Raw genomic sequence first — 15,747 nt, 5'->3', positions numbered from 1 at the left:
TTTACAATTGCTATGTACCGGCCTGCACCTGCCATGCAAATTGGGTAGCAAAACAATTGGAGAACCACAACATGCGGTGGGGGATAGTTACAAGCTAAGGATGCCTCCAGGCTACATGGGTATAGGCATCTCTTAGTGAGACCCAAAAAGGGCACCCATCTGTCAAGCTGTTTCTGTGTTAGGAAAAGTACAGGGAAATTGTGGTGCCCTCTGGAACTGTATTGAAGACATGTCTCTGCCATGTGTCTTTGCACTGCTTTTCTTATAGTTTCTGTGTGCCAGGTCTGAGTCCAAGAACAATGACTATTCCAACTTTCAACTCTATGATTCTATGACAACAGCATAGCTTGTTGCTAACTAGAGTTTGAAATTAAAAAGATGGCTGAATAGTTATTTGAGAAAAACACTCAACTGAAAGCAAAAGGTGCCCTGTATATGTGTATGGAGGCATTTTTTATTTTTGACAGAGATAGGCTTGTTCATCATATTTTGTAGATCCTGTATTTTGAGTGGGGAAAAGCCAGCTTTGGAAACTGATCCCAGTCTGGAGTGAAGTTTTAAATATTCCACGTATTGTATAATTCGAAACAGATTCTTACGGTGTATTTTGGTACAGGTTTCAAAAAGATAATAATAAATATGATTACACTATTATGCATACAAAGACATGTTAGCTGCAAGCAATCCAGTCTGAGGTCTTTTAAATTAAATGCTTAATGGATCTGTGCTTTTTTGTAACTGAAGATACCTGTGTACCAGAAATTACCAACTTGGTGCCCTCCAAATCTATTGAAGGTTACAGAACCAGATCCAGGGACTTATACTCCAACTCATAGTGTACCGGATTAAGAGAGGCTATTGCCACTCTCATATGATTGGGGTTTATAGTAGGCTGGATTCATTATGTGGAACTTGTAATGAAATGAAATAGTTGTGTGATATGGAACTTCCCTGGTATTGATAACTGATTTGTTACATTTGCTTATTTAGATATGTGTGTCTCCCTATCCCTGGGTGAGGAGTATCTCCTTGCTCAAAGCACTGTGAAATAGATTAAGCCTACGAAGAGAGAGACTTGTCAGGGCCACCCAGTAAGCTTCATGGCTGAGCAAGCATTTGAGCCTGGGTACCTCCTACCTAACACCCTTCTGTCCTAATTTTGTTTGTAGGGGAGTGTCCTTCAGAGGATAAACTTTATTTCACAATTTGGATTTACTTTATCTCCATTCAGAGCCTGGGAACAAATTCTTAGGTTAAAGCAAGCACTTGATCTCACCAATGTTTATAGGATCTCTTTTGTATGCTTTTCACAGAATTCATTCTTTCAGCACTATATGAAACATTTTATATTTTGTATAAATGACATGATCATGCTGTAATGTGGGATACTGATAATGATATTTATTTGTGCCTTATATCCCACACTTGCAGTGGTGCATGGGCAGCCATTTGTGACCAAACCAGAAATGAAAATAACTTCATACAAACTTTTTTCCTCTGAAAAGTATATTGAGTACCCTCGGGAAGATAGAGCAGAATATAAATAAAGATTATTATTATTATTATTATTATTATTATTATTATTATTATTATTATACAGAGGGCCTTTGTTAGGTTTGTTTCAGGACCCACCCCCTCATGGATGCAAAATTTCATCATATACAATGGCTTTGTAAAATTGATTATTATTTTATATAACATGGCAAAATAAAGGTTTACTTTTTGGATTTTTTTAAAAAAAATCAACTTATGGACACAGAATCCATAGCTATAGATGGACAAATGTATGTCTGTATAAAAATACTGATGAAATATTTTTATTAACCCAAAACGAAACATGTGGCAACTTTGGAACTGATTTCAAGTGTTGCTAGCATGCCTCAATTGCCTTGGAGGCTAAAATATAATGTTTAAGTGGAGTCTGAATACTGAGGAATGCTAAAGGATTCTAAGGCTGTAGTGCACATTCTGAGCACATGCAGAGTTCTTGTCTTATCACTGATAAGCAAAGAAAGAAAGCTTTCATATCATCGTATCAAGCATTTGGTGCAGATTGGTTAAAGAGAACAGAACATCTGAATATATACATTTAGTTTGGCCTGGCTGAACTGGTTGCTGATATTCTAAGTCCAATTCTAAGTGGACGTTTTCACTTATAAACGCCCATAATGCTCTGGGTCTCATTAGCTGAAGGAATGCCTCTTGCCCTATAGATATGTCCATCCATAGAGTTCGATATAAACTATCTTTCCATAGTTTTGTGTGTAGCTTTGAGAATGGTTTCAAGGGAGACAGTATTTTTCATTTTGTTCCCTACGTTACCCGGCTCCAACATTAATGCCCATTTAGTGCAGTGAGGTTATGATTTGACAGAAGGCAATCTTCCAACCTGTGACAGTAAGTTAGCAACCAAGAAAAAATAATCAAATATCAGCCTTCATGTTTTTGTCCCGAAGCCTCATATTGCAAAGTGAATAAAAAACTATGCAACAAGGTCACTAACACAAGTTAAATTTCTCACATCATTGGACGGCTATTAGTGTTTGACCCTGATGCTAACATGCTTGGAACCTTTCATGTTACAAAATGATATTGGAATGATTCCATTTAAAATGCTATGGTGCCTCCCTATGGAATTCTGGGTTTTGCAGTTTAGCAAGTGGTATTTAAAATGATCACCTAAAAAGTGATCGAATTACAAACCCTAGGATGCAGGCAAGGCAGTTAAAGTGGAATGGTAATGCTATAAGAGTAGAATGTGAAAGGGTTCCAGGGCACCAAGGCCCAGCTTGCTCCATGGCACCACAGCATTTCAGGTAGCAACAGTGTAGATTAGTTATGCTCTGTCTTCCACATCTACTGGGTTAAGAAGATTGAGAAGGGGCATGATAGCCATACTCGAATACTTGAAATGATGTCTACCGAGGCTTGTTTTCTGCTACTCTAGAAACTAGGACGAGCTATGTATTGACATTTCAGGAAGAATAAAGCTTAAATCTAAACATTAAGAAGAACTTTCTGATGATAAGAACTGTTCAACAATGGGATATGCTGCCTGGGAGTGTGGTGAAGTCTTCTTTTCTAGAGCTTGTTAAATGAAGGCTGAGTGGCCATCTGTTGGGAGTGCTTCCACTGTGCATTCTTGCATGGCAGAATGGGGTTGGACTTAATGACCCTTGGGGTCTCTATAATTCTACTTCTATGACTGGCAAAAAAATCTCACACATCTCCCTGTACAGCCATTGCCCTTCTTGAGCAAGAAGAGCTCGCCCAACTTCTCCTCAACCCCCCCCCCCTCCAGTTTTAGGGCCCTGGCAGGGAGGTCATCCCAACATTCAGGCTTCCTAAGCCTCACAAAAACTTCTCAAAAGGTCACCCTGGTCTCCTCCCAGATCCCTGCCCTTTCCCTTAAATCACTTGCCCTCGTTCCCCATTTCTTGATCCCTTTTGTTGTTGCCCTAAAGGAGGGCTTGAGTCGAGCCAAAGGGGCTGCAAGTTGAACAGTTTGACCCTGGCAAGGACAGCTCAGGTCCTGGCCAGTTCTGCAGAGAGCCCCCTTTCTAGGACCCCCTCCTTTTTTCCATAACAGCTCAGCCTCATTTGGCCTGGCCACCCCCACCCCTCAGACCACACAAGGGCCTCTTCAATTCAGTCAAAAGGCAGCCCCAGATGCTCCCACTACCTCTGTTTGTCTTCAGTCCTATTTACCTTGGAAAGGAGGATGGAGACAAGGACGAAGAGGCTCTAAAATAAGACATTTCCCTTCACCCTTCTTCTTCCTCCTCCTCCAACAAAATGATGTGCAAATAAGAACCTCCAGTGACTTGAAAGAGCAAAAGTAGCTCTTTTCCTAGTCATACAAACATCAGTCATTGGGGAGGTGAGGGTCGCAGCTGCGTTCTTGCCAACTGAAAGTGCATCCTCACTGAAGAATTAATGCAGTTTGATACTACCTTTACTACCATAGCTCAGGACAGATTTTTCACTGAGTACGAACACACTCTTTTGGTGCATCTATATTGTACAATTAATGCAGTATGATGTCAGGGCTCTTGAACTGTCAGGGCTCAATGCTAAGGAGCCATAGAAGTTGTAGTTTTGCTGAAGAGTGCCAGTGCCTAATTGAACTACAGCTCCCAGGATTCCATACCATTGAGCCATGGCAGTTAAAGTGGCATCATGCTGCATTAATTCTACAGTGCAGATACACTCTAAAAGACAGCCAACTGTATCCTTATCTATCAACTGGATTTCTAGACTTGTCACTGTGCTGGCAAAGATTGTATGCTAAGAATAAGATGCCTTTTTTGGACCTGGGAGCATTTTGTTTTCTGCATCAACTGATAACAAATGTATATCAATGATTTTATTAGATTTAGAATGAATTTTGATAGGAAGAGGTGTGTGCAGAGCTCATAACAGTTACGTTTTAGACGACAACTCTCAGAATCCATAAGCCAGCCTGGCTGTGGACTATTGACAATTGCAAATGAAAAATGATAGTCCTTGATGTTTGCATAAATTCTGCTAATTTTTAGACCATGGGTAAATGGACCTACATGGGATTAAATCTCACTAAGAAGTATGGGATAAAACTGATATCTCAAACAATGGTGTGCGGAACAGACATAATTGTTCCCTGTTTATGAGCCATTAAATCAGCTGCAAATTATACAATTTCCTTCAAACCACGAATCACACCAGTGATTAAGTAGTTAAAATATTAGATAATCCAGACAAAGGAAATCGTGAATCCAATTGAAAGAATGTAAATCAAACAATACTATGCACTTGAAATCCCACTGAAATAAACAGAGAGTCCAGTTTATTTAGTACCCAGTGCTCACACTTTTAAGGAGTTAATATTCTCATTGATAAGAGTATATAATGTTTATCTGAAAATATAGGTTGTTTTTTTAAGAGAGGTGGTGCATTTTATTCAGTTAATATATTAAAAAGGGTGGGAGATTTCCATCCTTCAAACAAAGGGCATTCTTTATAATAAGGGACACTTGTCAGGCTTATAAGGGAGAAGCTTTTTGGTACTTCAGTAAGGGACAACTGGCAAAGAGAAGTGTTGTGTAAAGAGCTTGGTTGCTAGATCTTCCCTTCTCTACTTCTCTTTCTTTTTACCCCCAAGGTTTCACCCCTCCTGAGCTTGGAAATCTTGGCTTTTTCTATGTCTTAGTTACTTCTCCACATTTAAAAAATGCAAGTGGTGTGTGTGGCCAGATGGGGCACCAATGTGTGTCCTTTTCTGGTATCCAAACACAGACGCAGTTGCACAGCTTTTCCTCAAATCCACCTTGGAAAAAAGAGCCACCCCTTAAGAGTGAAAAGGAAGCATGTTAAATTATTAGGAACTCTCTTTCCAATGTTTGAAAATTTTAAAATTGACGTTCTTTATAGTTTTGAGACAGCTGACAAAATGAACAAGGTGATACTGGCAGTCCCATCTATGACCTTGTAGAGTTAATGCAGTTTAGCTTTGTTTTAACTGCTATTGCTCAATCCTATGGAATCCTGGTAGTCTTCTCCACCAATGAGTCCTGGTGCCTCTCCAAATTACAACTCTCCTAATTCCATAGCATTGGTCATGGCAGTTAAAGTGGAGTCAAACTGCCTTGATTCTACAGTGTAGATGCACCCCTGGTCGAAATTCTCCAGCAGTTCTATTATGCACAGTTGCTGGAGATGTTGTGGTTGTGCATCAAGCCTTTGCCTACTTATGACAACCCCATTGTTGGGCAATATTTATTTATTTATTTATTTATTTACAGCTTTTATATTCCGCCCTTCTCACCCTGTAGGGGACTAAGGGTGGATTACTGTGTACACATATATGGCAAACATTCAATGCCAATTTTGACATACAACATATACAGACAGACAGAGGCTATTTAAAATTTTTCTGGCCACCAGGGGAGCTGTCATTTTCATCGTCCATCTGCGACACTGATGAAGTACTTCCGCATTCCCGGATGCTTTTGCTGAAGTCTTTAAGGCCTCATAAATCAGTTAATTTAGCCTCCCCACACTTTATGGTGGTACCTTATTTTCCTACTTGACAGATGCAACTGTCTTTCGGGGTGCAAAGGTTGACAACGGGCTACACAATTGGTTGGAAACCCACTCCAACCCGGGCTGTCTTCGAACTCATGACCTTTTGGTCAGAGTGATCTTAATGCAGCTGACACTTAGCCAGCTGCGTCACAATCCTATGCAATAGGACTTTTGCATTTGGCTTCCTTTGGGGCTGCGATAGTGCGATTTGGTCATGCTCACACAATGAGTTTCCATGATTTGAACTCTGATTGCCAGAGCCTCAGGGTGTATATACACTCTAGAATGAATTAAGTTTCACCCCACTTTAACTAGCATGGCTCAATGGAATAAAATCCTGGGTGTTGTAGTTTTAAAAGGTATTTCATATTCTCTGCCAAATTTAGGATTGGTAAGTTTAAGTAAATAAGACAGATTATATTGAGGGAAGATGTAAGTGGATTTTAATTACTGAGATTTGTATTACTCTACTTGTATTTACAATTAATACAAATTTTTAATTTAAAAAATATTCTCTGCCAAAGAGTGCTGGTCCCTCACCAAACTACAACTCCTATCTGAACATGAGGAAGAACTTCCTGACTGTGAGAGCCATTCAGCAGTGGAACTCTCTGCCCCAGAGTGTGGTGGAGGCTCCTTCTTTGGAAGCTTTTAAACAGAGGCTGGATGGCCATCTGTCAGGAGTGATTTGAATGCAATATTCCTGCTTCTTGGCAGGGGGTTGGACTGGATGTCCCATGAGGTCTCTTCCAACTCTTTGATTCTATGATGCCATAGCATTGAGCCAGAGGAGTTGGTGATATTAAGTTGCAATGATTCTACAGCAGTGGTTCTCAACCTGTGGGTCCCCAGATGTTTTGGCCTTCAATTCCCAGAAATCCTAACAGTGGGCACTGGCTGGGATTTCTGGGAGCTGTAGGCCAAAACACCTGGGGACCTACAGGTTGAGAACCACAGTTCTACAGTGTAAGTGCATCCCTAGGCCAATTCTCAAACCACTGCATAGGCTCTGGGAATAAGTGAAACTGAATGGGGCTTACTTCTGAAAGGACTTGCTTCAAAATTGCCTGTTAACTTATGGTGATTCCATGAATTTTATAGAGTTTATAGAGTTTTAAAGGATACTCTTGAGATGTTTTTGTCAGTTCCTTTCTCTGAAATACAGCCTATGGCACCAGGTACCCCTTGGGGGGTCTCCCATCCATGTAGTAACCATGACTGAACCTGTTTAACTACCAAGATCAGAGGAAACAGCTTTTATGGTAAGTATTGCAGGATTTGTTGAGTTAATTATTGTATATTTTGCCTTTCTGCCAGTACTGAATCCTAGGCAGGATGATATGGGTTATTTTAGTTGATTTACGTTAGCTTGAGTTTACGTGGATTTCAACCTACTTCTTCACAATTCTTCAGAGCTGAGGAAACCAAAGAAATGGATTGAGATCCACAAAAGTGGTGGCAGGTGATGGGACTAGTAGTCCGTTGACACCAGGGGGACTACAGCTTCTCCATTCCTGGTATTTTAGGTTTTTTTTCTGATTTTCTGTTGTGTTTTTGTGTTATATTGTGTATATCGTATTGATGGGCGTGGTCTCATGTAAGCTGCCCCGAGTCCCCTTGGGGAGATGGTGGCAGGGTATAAAGTTTTATTGTTGTTGTTATTATTATTAGTTCTGGAGGATCTAATAAACAGGTCAATGCAACCATTGATACTGTGCAGGGAATCCTAAGTGGACCATTAAAGGTGTTGTCTAAGGTGCTGAATGAATGTTGGTGACACCACACAACACCTTGGACAGCGCCTTTAAATCCAACAAATCCTAGCAAAACCAGGGATGGCTTCACTTCCCCACTGATGTCAGGGATCAGCTGCCACTGAATTTAACAGGGCTTACTTCAGGATATGCACATGGGTTTGATCCTAACATGCTGTCATAAATCTAATCACTACTTCCAACTGCAGTACATCTATTGAATTGATTGATGAAGTTAACACTTTTGTAAATCTCATTGATCCAATGGGCCTATTCTCAATGAGACTAATAGGATTTAGGCCATTGACCAGTTCTAGTTTGGGATAAATCCCATTTATAGGTAAATTTGCTTAGAGTTGCAGTATTAATGTTCTATTGCCATTTTTCTAATCTCTGCATCACATCATTGTACCATTCTCTTCCCAGAACCCCACATTCTGGAGTTACTGAGATCCTGATCAGTAAGTAAGAAAAAGAAAACATAGGATGCTTTGGATAGTTTTTTTAGGACAAGGACTAACCCAAGACATCACTTGAAAGTGGTTAAGCAGCATGCTTCCGATATCTGCATTACTAATGAGTATTAACTGGGGGAAAATCTTGCAGAGTGAGTCCAATGTTGGACAAATGGTGGGAATGATGATGATGTTGACACTCAGAATTCCCATTTGGGTGATTCTGTAAATTGTCATTAAAAAGAGAAAGTGCACCAGATCTTTGCAAAGTGTTTCATTCTTCATTTTCTGCTTTTCTGTCATGAAAGCAACACCCACAAATCTAAAGTTAGCATAGTATGCTGGCAGCAATAGAAACTGTGCCAAACTATGAAGGAGACACAGCATCTCCTAAGGAATCTCAATAAGCGTAGCATAATAAACAGCCACACCAGATGCCAGTTGATGGCTTCCATGTCCTGTTGTAAATTGCAAATTGTTTGATACACTCTGATCTTTAAAGGATGTGTACAAGGTGCTGAATACTATTTTCAAATTAGCATTCTTAAAAATAGCACCTTGGATAGATCCTTTAAAGATCAGAGTAAAACCTAGACTGAATTCATCAACCCATTAGCATGGAAGCCACCAAACCGCCTCTTACTTACTCTGTACAGTGGTTCCCAACCTTTGGTCCTCCAGGTGTTTTGGACTTCAGCTCCCACAGTTCCTAACAGCTGCTAAGCTGGCTGGGATTTCTGGGAGTTGAAGTCCAAAACAGCTGGAGGACCTAAGGTTGGGAACCACTACGTGTAGAAGAACTATTCCTCATTATGGCTTTCCCTCACATCTGCACAAGAATAGAACTATTGCTTCTTTCCCCCTTACCCACCACCACCTGCAGCACTTGGTATTTGTTGATGACCTCCCATTCATGTATTAACCACAAATGACTCTTCTCAGCTTCCAAGAACAAATGGATCTGGTGCATTTCAAGTATGTAGGCCTTGGCTAAAATGGTATCAAACAGAGTCAATGCAGTATATAAATTCCACTTGCCTAATTTCCAACAGACCTCACCTCTGAGGATGCCTGCCATAGATGTAGGTGAAACATCAGGAGAGAATGCTTCTGGAACATAGCCATACAGCCTGGAAAACTCACTGTTGGAAATAGCAACCTCCCAAGCCTTTCACTATTTATTTGTCAATATATATATTTGCTAACCTGTATTCTATGTATATGCTGATTTGCCAGTTTGACTTACTTCTTTGGTGTGAGAGGGATTATAGACATGTGATTATACTGAGCATGTTGAGATTCTGGACAGCTGGACAGCTCTTTAGTTACCATCATAACTCAGTGTTCAACTCTAGAAATGCCTGACTCTTGGTGAAATCAAGTGGGAGCTTCTGGAAGTTGGAGAACCAAACACCTGAAGGACCGAAGTTTGGGAATGACTGGGCTGTGGCAAGCTGGCTCTTCCCTGGACCTGCTTCTCCCTCCTTCCTGTGCGTGTGACTCCCTTGGCTGTTGTGCCCACCGCCCTCGGGGCCTATCATGAGGGAGGGGGGGTGCGGGGGCGGCGGCCTTGCCGGGCGCGCGCGCGTGCCTGTCTGGCGGGCTCCCTGCGATTGGGCAGCTGCGCCTCGCGAGCCCCCATTCATTAATAAATGAGCGGCACGCTCCAGCCGAGCGCGAGGCACCAATCACACCCCGGGATGCGCCGCCGCGCACTTTGCAGCAGGGATCAGATGAAAGGGAGGGGAGGGGGGAGGGGGGAAAAGAGAGGAGGCAAGCCCCCCTCCCCTTCCAAAAAAAGAGGAATGAAGGATGATGAGAATGAAAAGAAAGGAAGGAGGGAGGGAAGGAGGGAGGGAGGGGGGTGGCTGGGGGAGAGCCAGCCCCGGGGGTCGATTTGATTGTTTCCCCGGGGATATATATAAGGGGTTTTAAGGAGGGTCGTGTGCCAGACGCACAGCCACAGAGAGGGACGCCCGAGCCGACGGGTCGCTGTCCACGGAGGGTCCCTCCCGGCGCGTGCCAGGCCCTCGCCCACGCGCCCCACGCGCCGACCCAGCGCCGGACCACAGGGAGAACCTCCCCAGGAGCAAGGCGGCGCGGGTCCAAAGCGCTGGGTTCCTGGCATTGAAGCCGAGCTAGCCTTGACGTCCAAATAGAAGGAGATCGCTCCAAGCAGGAAACCAAGTAAGTCTCTCTCTACTTTTTCTCTTTCCCTCTCTTTCCCTCTTCCTTTCTCCCTCTTTTCCCTTTGGCAGTGGCCCACGCGCAACCGCACTGACATCCTTGCGGCATGTGGCACAGGAAGCTTCCCAGACTCTTTCTCCAGATGTTTCGGACTCCAACTCCCAGAAGCCTCAGCACTCTTGGCCAATGACTAGGGACTCTGGGAGCTGGAGTCCAAAATACCCGAAAGACCAGAGTTTGGGAGACACTGGGCGCACCTACCTTCTGGAAGGATTGTGGTGTCCGCTTTCAATTGGGAGTTGTAGCCTTGAGCCTTCTCTGTCCCACCCAAACACAACTCCCCTGGCACGACCTCGCCACACTAGAGAATGAATCCACTTTAAACAAAAGACCTGGCTAATGCGTGGAAAGCGCAGATCAGAAAAGAAGCAAAAGTTTGGCTTGACAGGTGGAGTTCCCACCACCTCCAGGCTGGCAATGGGAAGGGAGAGATTGGGGTTAGTAGTTTAGGGAGGAGCCTTTAACAGCCTCACTACAAAACCCAGAATCCTGCAGGAGGCAGAAACTGGCTTTAAAGTGGATTCATTCTCTACTGTGATGCTCGTAGCGTTGAGTCAGGGCAGCTCAAGTCGTGTCCAAATGCATCCCTCAGTCTACGCAGTGGGACTCAACCTGGGGTCCCCAGATGTTTTTGGCCTTCAACTTCCAGTAATTCTAACAGCTGATAAACTAGCTGGGATTTCTGGGAATTGTAGGCCAAAAGCATCTGGGGACCCCAGGTTGAGAACCAGTGTCTATCGACTTACAAGTGTCACTTAACTACAAGAAAGGAGATTCCATCTGAACATGAGGAAGAACTTCCTGACTGTGGGAGCCGTTCAGCAGTGGAACTCTCTGTCCCAGAGTGTGGTGGAGGCTCCTTCTTTAGAAGCTTTTAAACAGAGGCTGGATCTAGCCATCTGTCGGGGGTGCTTTGAATGGAATTTTCCTGCTTCTTGGAAGGGGGTTGAACTGGATGGCCCATGAGGTCTCTTCCAACTCTATGATTCTATGAAGACCAGGGGAGGCTGGCTGTTCCTGGGTGGGGAGGATTTCCTCTTCGGTCCATTTCTTGTCCAAGCTTCCAAGGCCGAAAACACGGACGGGGAAGGAGCGAGAGGAATCCTACGTCCTCCATGAAGGTCCTCCCAAATTCCAGAACCATCTGCTTGAGGAAAATCTAGTCTGCCACGCCAAATACTCCTCAACTGCCAGGCCATTCAGTGCTAACCAAGGTGGCCAATGGCAACATTCACACCTACCTCAAACAGACAATAATTCTTTCTCCAACCCTGGACATCATTCCACAAAGATATAAACCCCATTTTCCTAGTTTCCAACAGACCTCACAACCTCTAAGGATGCCTGCCATTGATGCAGGAGAAACGTCAGGAGAGAATGCTTCTGGAACATGGCCATATAGCCCGGAAAACTCACAACTACTCAGTGATTCTGGCCATGAAAGCCTTCGACAATACAGGAGGGAGCAAAGCAAGCTTGTTTTCTGCTGCCCTGGATATCTCTATCACACAAGAGAGAGAAAAATCTGCTTAAAATCCAGTTTCTGCCTCCTGCAGAATTCTGGGGTTTGTAGTAGAGTGAGGCTGTTCAAGGCTCCTCCCTAAACTACAATCCCCAGAATTCTGCAAAGAGGCAGTAACCGGATTTTAAGTGGATTCTTCTCTAGTGTGATGGACTTCAAACGACAGGAAAAGGGATTCCACCTGAAAATAAGGAAGAGCTTCTTGACTGTGGGCCCTTCCACACAGCCTTATATCCCAGAATATCAAGGCAGGAAGACCCACATTATTTGAGAGTGGACTTAGATAACCCAGTTCAAAGAAGATATTGTGGGATTTTCTGTCTTGATATTTTGGGATATAGGGCTGTGTGGAAGGACCTTGTGAGAGCTGTTCAGCAGTGGAACTCTCTGCCCTGGAGTGTTTTGGAGGCGCTTTCTTAAGGGCTTTTAAGCAGAGGCGATTTTTTTGCTTCTTGGCAAGGGGGTTGGGACTGGATTGCCCATGAGGTCTCTTCCAACTCTATGATTCTTGTTCTCCAGATGTTTGGGGAACATTTCCTCCTCTCTGTGTATGTTTATGTGACCCCAAGTCCTTCCTTCCCTGATGATGATTATTCCCTCTAGGTTGTTGTAGGTTTTTCCCGGGCTATATGATCATGTTCTAGAAGCATCCTCTCCTGACGTTTCGCCTGCATCTATGGCAGGCATCCACAGAGGCTGTCCTCATAACCTCTGAGGAAGCCTGCCATAAGATGCAGGCGAAAGGTCAGGAGAGAATGCTTCTAGAACATGGTCATACAGTCGGAAAAAACCTACAACAACCCAGTGATTCCTGCCATGAAAGCCGTCAACAATAGTTTCTTCTTCTTGTCTCCCTCCAGGATGTTCGTGAAGCCGGAGAACCTGGAGCTGAAGGAGGAAGAGGAGGAAGAAGAGGAGGAAAGGCTGCTGCTGCTGGGGGTGCGCTCCTCGCCCGCAGCGCCCTCTTCCTCCTCCTCCTCTTCCTCCTCCTCCCTCTCGCCTTTCTCCTCCGGCTCTGAAGGGGAGGACGACGAAGAGGAGGACGAGGAGGATCTCAACGCTTCTTCCCGGCTCCTCTCGCCCTCGACGGGAAGCCTCCTCGCCCGCCGGCAGGACTGCAAGGGCCGCCGGGCCCGCCGTTCCCGGAGCGGCGCCCGCCCTGCCAAGACGGCCGAGACGGTGCAGCGGATCAAGAAGAGCCGCCGCCTGAAGGCCAACAACCGGGAGCGGAACCGCATGCACCACCTCAACTCGGCCCTGGACGCCCTGCGCGAGGTGCTGCCCACGTTCCCCGACGACGCCAAGCTGACCAAAATCGAGACGCTCCGCTTCGCCCACAACTACATCTGGGCCCTCAGCGAGACCCTCCGCCTGGCCGACCACGGAGCGGGCGCCTTCTCCGAGGACTGTAGCCCCTCCCCATCCTCATCCTCCGCCGCCTCCTCCGCCTCCTGGAGCTGCACCGCCAGCCCGGCTCCTTCCGCCTCTTCCTCCGTTTCCTCCTCCTCTTCCTCGGCCTACGGCTGCACTATGTCTCCCGCCAGCCCTGGGGGCAGCTCTGCGTCCGAGATGGACTACTGGCCGCAGCCCGAGAAGCCGCGTTTCGCCCTGATTTGAAAGCCAGACTCAAAGCCCAGCCTTCTAAAGCAGCCATGGGCAAACTTTCCCACCTTTCTGATCTCCAGGTGTTTTGGACTCCAACTCCCACCATTCCTAACAGCCTCTGGCCCCTTCTCCCCCCCCCCCCCCCCCCAGCCGCTTAAGCAGCTTAGACTATAGAATCATAGAATCAAAGAGTTGGAAGAGACCTCATGGGCCATCCAGTCCAACCCCCTGCCAAGAAGCAGGAAAATCAAATTCAAAGCACCCCCGACAGATGGCCATACAACCTCTGTTTAAAAGCTTTCAAAAAAGAAGCCTCCACCACACTTCGGGGCAGGGAGTTCCACTGCTGAACAGCTCTCACAGTTAGGAAGTTCTTCCTCATGTTCAGATGGAATCTCCTTTGATTTTGTTTGATATTTTTTACCATCCTTGTTCCGGCCTCCTAGTCTCCAGGGCAGCAGAAAACAGGCTTGCTCCCTCCTCCCTGTGACTTTTTCTCACATATTTATACATGGCTATCATGTCTCCTCTCAGCCTTCTCTTCTTCAGGCTAAACATGCCCAGCTCTTTAAGCCGCTCCTCATAGGGCTTGTTCTATGAGGAGCAGCTTAAAGAGCTGGGCATGTTTAGCCTGAAGAAGAGAAGGCTGATAACTGCAGCCATTCTCAATTAGTCTGTCAAGCTAGACAGAGAGACAAGAAGTCCTCAAGTTACAAACATACGACTTACAAGTGACTCATAGTTAAGAGCAAGAGTGAGGCAACAGGAAGTGAGAGAAATCTACCACTTGGAAGGGAAATTCACTCCTCTTTGGTGGCTCCATACAGCTCGGAGCGGTTGATGAAGGAATGTCCAGAAAGTCAATGCAGGCAGTCTCCGAGTTACAAACATCTGACTTACAAATAACTCATAGTTAAGAATGGAAGCCACACAACAGGAAGGGAGAGAAATCTAGGAAGGGAAATTCACTCCTGAAAGAGTTTTCATGGGGAAATGGTGTCTCCACTGAAGCTTTATTACTGATCCTTATTTCCACAACAAGTTAAAAATTTTACAGGGACAGAAAGTGAGGTGAACTCTTGTGAACAGGGGCACAGGCAGCAAAGCAAACACCATAGAGGTGTTAACCCTTCCCTATGCTATACAAACCATAGATAGATAGATAGATAGATAGATAGATAGATAGATAGATAGATCAGCTTAAGTGGCTGAGGGGGAAAAGAAAAGGGTCTGAGATTGTTAGGAATGGTGGGAGTCCAAAACACCTGCAGGGCCCAAGTTTGCCCATGGCTGGTCTACACCCCAATCTCTCCCTTCTCTCCCATTGCCAGCCTGGAGGCGATGGGAATACCTGTCAAGCCAAACTTTTGCCTCTTTCCTGAACTGCACTTTCCCCACATTGGCCAGGCACTGTGTCTTTCGTTTCCTCCCCCTTCCAGTGGTTCTCAACATGTGGGTTGCCACAAGTGTTTTGGCCTACAACTCCCAGAAATCCCAGCTGTTAGGAGTTTTGGGAGTTGAAGGCCAAAACATCTGGGGACCCACAGGTTGAGAACCACTGCCTTAAGCCCTCCTTCCATTTTGTGCCTGTCTGTCTCCTGGGATTTATTGGGGGAAAGGAGAAAATGAATGTTTGGAGGAGCTCTGGCGTGGGCTGATCCATGAGGTCACGAAGAGCTGGAAGCAACTGAATGAATGAACAACAAACTGTGTTTGCATGTGAGATCCAGTTAGAAGTCATTCATTGTTATTATTTTGTGTTGTAAGTGTGGAAATCTTGGCTGACTCTTGTATTGTAAGGGTGGACTGTAGATGTGGGTTGGGTTGGAGGGCTGAACTTCGAGTGGAGAATGGCTCATCCATTATTTATCTTGACTTTTGAGGATTCCTAAACTATTTCACATTTTTTGTGTGTGTGTGTCAGGAGCGACTTGAGAAACTGCAAGTTGCTTCTGGTGTGAGAGAATTGGCCATCTACAAGGACGTTGCCCAAGGGATGCCCAGATGTTTGATATTTTTTACCACCTTGTGGGAGGCTTCCCTCATGTCCCCGCATGGGGAGCTGGAGCTGACAGAGAGAACTCAACCCGCTCTCCCTGGA

General features: G+C 45.0%; 1 protein-coding gene across 1 annotated transcript; it reads left to right on the top strand.

Annotated features, from left to right (window-relative positions):
* Positions 1-12,862: 12,862 nt before the first annotated feature.
* On the top strand, positions 12,863-13,755 carry NEUROG2 (neurogenin 2). Its single transcript, XM_067468370.1, has one exon. The coding sequence runs from the start codon at positions 12,903-12,905 to the stop codon at positions 13,656-13,658; it is 756 nt and encodes a 251-aa protein (XP_067324471.1). The 5' UTR covers positions 12,863-12,902; the 3' UTR covers positions 13,659-13,755.
* The last annotated feature ends 1,992 nt before the right edge of the window (positions 13,756-15,747 follow it).

This window comes from Anolis sagrei, chromosome 5 (assembly GCF_037176765.1).
Source record: "Anolis sagrei isolate rAnoSag1 chromosome 5, rAnoSag1.mat, whole genome shotgun sequence".
NCBI classification, from domain to species: Eukaryota; Metazoa; Chordata; class Lepidosauria; order Squamata; family Dactyloidae; genus Anolis; species Anolis sagrei.
The sequence above is the reverse complement of the archived record's forward strand: the minus strand, read 5'-3'. Positions and strand labels throughout refer to the sequence as shown.

What these genes read in the sequence shown, in the direction of transcription:
- NEUROG2 (XM_067468370.1), top strand. Translation starts at nt 12,903, where the DNA reads ATGTTCGTGAAGCCGGAGAACCTGGAGCTGAAGGAGGAAGAGGAGGAA.